Source organism: Saccostrea cucullata, unplaced genomic scaffold, assembly GCF_032062105.1.
Source record: "Saccostrea cucullata isolate Sc308-1 unplaced genomic scaffold, CSIRO_AGI_Scuc_v1 ctg5224, whole genome shotgun sequence".
Taxonomy (NCBI): domain Eukaryota; kingdom Metazoa; phylum Mollusca; class Bivalvia; order Ostreida; family Ostreidae; genus Saccostrea; species Saccostrea cuccullata.
The window spans coordinates 1,176-6,438 of NW_026930432.1; the positions used below are offsets into that span (position 1 = coordinate 1,176).

The 5,263-nt window shown below is 34.5% G+C and overlaps 1 protein-coding gene across 1 annotated transcript; it reads right to left on the bottom strand.

Annotated features, from left to right (window-relative positions):
* Window positions 1-220: 220 nt before the first annotated feature.
* LOC134228539 (phospholipase A and acyltransferase 3-like) lies at window positions 221-3,744 on the bottom strand. Its single transcript, XM_062710192.1, has 4 exons — window positions 3,656-3,744; window positions 1,237-1,363; window positions 659-848; window positions 221-391 (listed from the first exon to the last, which is right to left on the bottom strand). Exons 2-4 carry the CDS (start codon window positions 1,337-1,339, stop codon window positions 232-234), a joined length of 453 nt encoding a protein of 150 aa, XP_062566176.1. The 5' UTR covers window positions 1,340-1,363; window positions 3,656-3,744; the 3' UTR covers window positions 221-231.
* Window positions 3,745-5,263: the final 1,519 nt, after the last annotated feature.

Genomic DNA, 5,263 nt, shown 5'->3' on the forward strand with positions numbered 1-5,263 from the left:
CCGGATTTTTGTGTATCTTAATAGTTAAACCCGGTAAAAAAAAAATAGTGGCATTGGTTGGTTATGTACCAAAATATGGCATTAATATTGAAAATTTTAGGGGGGGGGGGGGGCGTGCGCTACCCCCCCCCCCCCCCACAATCCGCCAGTGAAATATAGCCCTTTCATTCGATCAATCCATAGATTTTTCGACTTCACAGTAAAACATATCGACCACGCACTTATCTGTAACTACAGAAGACTTTTATTAAGGATATATACCTGCTCAGACCACTCTACCCCGTTCCGACAGTAAGCTGCAAAATGCTCACAGTTTTTCCAGAGGAGATTGTATCCGGTTTTTCCAATGCTTCTTATGGCTCTTTCAACTATTTCACGTGCTGGGCGTGGCCTATAGTTTCAATTTTCAAATCATACATTTATTGGTTGTATTGAGGAGAATATTTTGGCATGTGAATGTGAAACACTTGTATGAGAATAAATAGGGCGAATGACTTTCGTTTTTAAAAACAAAATTACGAAATATTTAATATGAACTACCACTTTGCTGTACAGTGCAAAAAGAAGAGGATTCCTTTGCACTATTTTTTAAAACCAAGTTCTTAAAGCTCTTATAAACTTTACTGGAAAGATATTTATAACTAATTTTGCTGGGAACCTGTATTTCCTGTCCTTGTTGTTGTTTATTTTGGCCTTAGAATCCTTAACCACTTTCCAGAAGTTTTCCAATTTGACCACAGCCTTTTTGTAAGTCTTTCCGCTGATGGAGAAGAAATGAGAAGGGTTTGAGTTTCCATCGATTCCATCATCATCATCGACACCAGTTAAATGTACAACCTCTTCGTCCCCTGTTGATTTTTGTGAAAGAAGAATATACCGTTATCTACATTAACTTTTAATTAGCTCTTCTAGTCAATTTTTTAATTAAACTTTATATATATTGTCTTTCATTGTCAAAGACAATTTTCATTTTTATGTTTCATGTGTTTTCCAACCTAAGCATAATGTAAAAGAAACTAACAAAAAACAATACTTCACACAAAAGGAAAAATAGGACTAGTCGATTTCAATAGAAAGATTTTCTACTACTAGTATTGATAATGAAAATTCATTTTCATAGTATTTTATATGATTTTTTTTTATTTGCAAAGCATGCTAAGACAACGATACCTATCAGATTTTTTTTAATTAAAAATAAAATGTAATTGAAATGAAAAAGAACTCCATGAACATTACCCACATAGACGGCCCAGTGTGAGTACACCCCCCCTCGGGGGAATTCCAGTAAATCCCCAGGTCGTGCTTTATTTAGAACTTTCCAGTTATGTAAGCAGTTCATGACTACGTACCCAAATTACCGATTCTAAAAAAGAACAAATATAACGATTACAATATGCAACAACTATAACTTTAGCCCAGCTGTTCTTCAGACATAGAATGTTTTCAAAAGATTTATATTTTTCTTCGTGGACCGGTGCGGATCGAAAACCTTTGGACCTAAAATAAAAATATTGTTTGTTTGCAGTTGCCTACCGACCAACTAAAAATACGGGTCCTACCCAAATATTTTTTTTCAGTCATTATTTGAAAAGAATTTTTTTTGAAGTTTCAAATTTTTAGGAAATTGTAATTTGTTTAATTTTTGATTTTTAGCTCACCTGAGCCAAAGGCTCAAGTGAGCTTTTCTGATCGAAATTTGTCCGTCGTCTGTCGTCGTCATCGGTGTCCTCGTTGTCGTAAACTTTTCACATTTTCATCTTCTTCTCAAGAACCAATGGGCCAATTTCAACCAAACTTGCCACAAAGTATCCTTTGGTGAAGGGGATTCAAGTTTGTTCTATTGAAGGGCCACGCCCTCTTCCAAGGGGAGATAATTATGAAATAGTGAAAAAATTATAGCATTTAAAAAAAATCTTCTTCTCAAGAACCACTGGGCCAGGTCATGATCCCCGAGGGAAGGGTGGTGCCACAATGGCCAATCAAAGTTTTACATAGGAATATGTAGGAAAAATCTTTAAAAATCTTCTCAAGAACCACTGGGCCAGGAAAGATGAAACTCATGTGGAAGCATCGTCAGGTATATAGATTCAAGTTTCTTCAAATCATGACCCCCCGGGGGTAGGGTGGGGCCACAATGGCCGATCAAAGTTTTACATAGGAATATATAGGAAAAATCTTTAAAAATCTTCTTCTCAAGAACCACTTGGCCAGGAAAGATGAAACTCATGTGAAAGCATCCTCAGGTAGTATAGATTCAAGTTTCTTCAAATCATGACCCCCAGGGGTAGAGTGGGCCACAATGGTCGATCAAAGTTTTACATAGGAATATATAGGAATTTTTTTTTAAAAATCTTCTTCTCAAGAACCACTAGGCCAGGAAAGATGAATCTCATGTGGAAGCATCCTCAGGTAGTGTAGATTCAATTTTGTTCAAATCATGACCCCCGGGGGTAGGGTGGGGCCACATAATGGCCACTCAAAGTTTTACATTGGAGTATATAAAAAATATCTTTAAAAATCTTCTTCTCAAGAACCACTGGGCCAGGAAAGATGAAACTCATGTGGAATCATCCTCAGGTAATGTAGATTCAAATTTGTTCAAATCATGACTCCAGGGGTTAGGGTGGGGCCACAATGGCCGATCAAAGTTTTACACAGGAATATATAGGAAAATCTTAAAATCTTCTACTCAAGTACTTCAAATCCATGATTAATGATATTTATATGGAATCATCCTCAGGTAGTGTAGATTCTAGTTTGTTCAAATCATAACTCCCCAGGGATAGGGTGGGGCCACAATGGGGGGGGGGGGGTTCAAGTTTTACATTAAAATATTTTTTTTTAAAAAAATCTTCTTCTCAAGAATAGCAAACCCATGAGTATTGATACTAGTATTTATATGGAAGCATTTTCAGGTAGTGTAGAATTAAATTTGTTCAAATCATAACCCCCAAGGGTAGGGTGGGGCCACAATGGTGGATCAAAGATTCACAGAAAAATATAGGGAAAAATCCCAAGAACAGAAAAGCTATGTTTAGTCATATTGACATGTAAGCATCCTCATGTATTGAGGATTTAAATTTGTTCCAAATCATGGCCCATTGGGGTAGGGAGGGAAACAATGGGGAAACAAATTTAAATTATTACGAAGTAATATATAGGAAGAAAATGTTTTTAAAAAATCTTTTTATCAAGAACAGCAAAGCTGTATGCTGTAATATGAAGGCATTCTCAAGAAGTATTAAAATTCAACCCCCCCCCCCCCCTTCAGTCAACTTTTCAGTTCTGATCTGATTCCGATTTGCTCAGGTGAGATGCAATTCTATAAAAAAAAAATTTGAAAACTACATGTAGCGTTAACCGTAACTTCCATGTAGTTCCACAGGACCATGCCTTAAATCATATTGTTCTACCATTCATTATGTTAAATTTAATCTCCAATTTCAGTTCCATCCATTTTTTAGAACTATGCCCTAATTTAGAGTAATTATCTTTATTTCTCCCTCAGTGTGTTGGCTTTTTATCTATATCACAGGTACTTGCGTCTTGGATTATAAATATGTATATATAATATGCCTTATTGATAGTAACTGGATTTTATAGAAGTTTAACCCTACATGCAGACTACTCGATGGGTTAGATAGATGAAAAATACCTAAAATATCCAATGTATGATATTCTTGGTTACATTCCACATAAGACTTGTCCTTTTCTCGACAAAATCAAACGATGAGCGTTGTCAACAAAGTTCCATAACTCTTTCAGCGTCTCACAGCTATATAATAGAGTAGAAACGGGTGGAATTTGAAATTCCGTAAAACGTTATTTTGCAACTGAACGAATAGTCCACAGATAAGTCCTAATAAGATTTACAAATAAAACAGAAATTTTCAATAAACATTATAAATATGTTAAACCTATATTAATTTCAAAACATTTATTATAGGTATTAGGATCTACGCATAATATATGTTGTAAAAGACATTCTGATTGTACACACAAGTACTCTGTCCGTTCGTCTGCTGTATAAAGGGATATAATCTCCCCATTTTATTTTCACCCCTTTCGCCCTGTCCTCATTTGGGCGAATTGAAAAGGGGTGAATTCAAAGGATACAGTATAATTTCTTTGACAAAACTATGAATGGGCGAATATAAAACGGGGCTAAATTGTTTGAAAGTATGAAAGGCAGAAAATAACATGTGGCGAAAATAACCCTGTACATACAGTATTTATTTGTCCGCAAAATTTAAACCTCAGAGTTTAAAATTTTCAAAAAAAAAATACCACACTTTAACCTTTAGAACAGTGAGTACTACAGACTTTCATACTTCACATGTGTATTCGTTGCGGCAAAACCCTTCAATGAGAATAAATATTTTTGACCTTGACCTTAGAGTTTAGCACAGCTTTTTAAAAACTTAAACACATTGGTGATAACTTCTGAACAGTTTGCACCAGGGATTTCGTATTCCACAGATGTATGTCTTTTGACAAGACTTCCTTTGGATACCAATAAATTTTACCTTGACCTTTGGATTTTTGCATTTGAGAATCTTCAACCCCGGGCTCGCCATACGCACCTATCAGTGTTTCACAAACACATCTTGTCTCAATTTGCATTCAGACAGCGCAAAATATATATATTGATCATCTGAATATTCAATTAAGAACATAAAAAATGGAAAACGTGAAAAACTAATTTTAAAATAAAACTTCTGAAAGAATGGTGACATGACAGCAACATTTTCTTAATTATTTTTTTCTATTCTAATGGCAAGGTTGGTGATATTTTAAACAAAATTGGAAAACTACGAATAGAGTTTATTGCAGCCTGGAGTTGCAAACCTCGTATAAGTTTAGTTTTTATTTAAGGACAGATGATACAAACATTTTTTTCTTTTGAGGAGACCTGATATCATGTCACAAGTTTAGAAAAGTTTATAATTCATAGAATATTTTCTCCTAAGAACTGGAAAATGAAACAGACTTGGAAAATATCAAAATTTCAATGGAATATCAAATAAAGACAAATCATACTCAATTAAGGTTTACAGGTGAAAACAAATTTCAAAATATGTTAGCTTGATGCTAAAAGTGTAATATAAACTTTTTAAAAAAATATACCAAACCAGGTGGATTTTATGAGGGAAAGAAAAATGACAAAAAATCAGCAATATCACATAGGCTGATTTTTACCATTTTGCTTTTCCTAATTAAGTTCACCTGGAATGGTATATTTTTCTAAAGTTTATATAACACG

What these genes read in the sequence shown, in the direction of transcription:
- LOC134228539 (XM_062710192.1), bottom strand. Translation starts at nt 1,339, where the DNA reads ATGAACTGCTTACATAACTGGAAAGTTCTAAATAAAGCACGACCTGGG. An exon ending in ACACTGGGCCGTCTATGTGG is followed by an intron (nt 849 to 1,236) that starts GTAATGTTCATG and finishes AAAAATCAACAG; the next exon opens with GGGACGAAGAGGTTGTACAT. An exon ending in AACAAGGACAGGAAATACAG is followed by an intron (nt 392 to 658) that starts GTTCCCAGCAAA and finishes TTGAAACTATAG; the next exon opens with GCCACGCCCAGCACGTGAAA.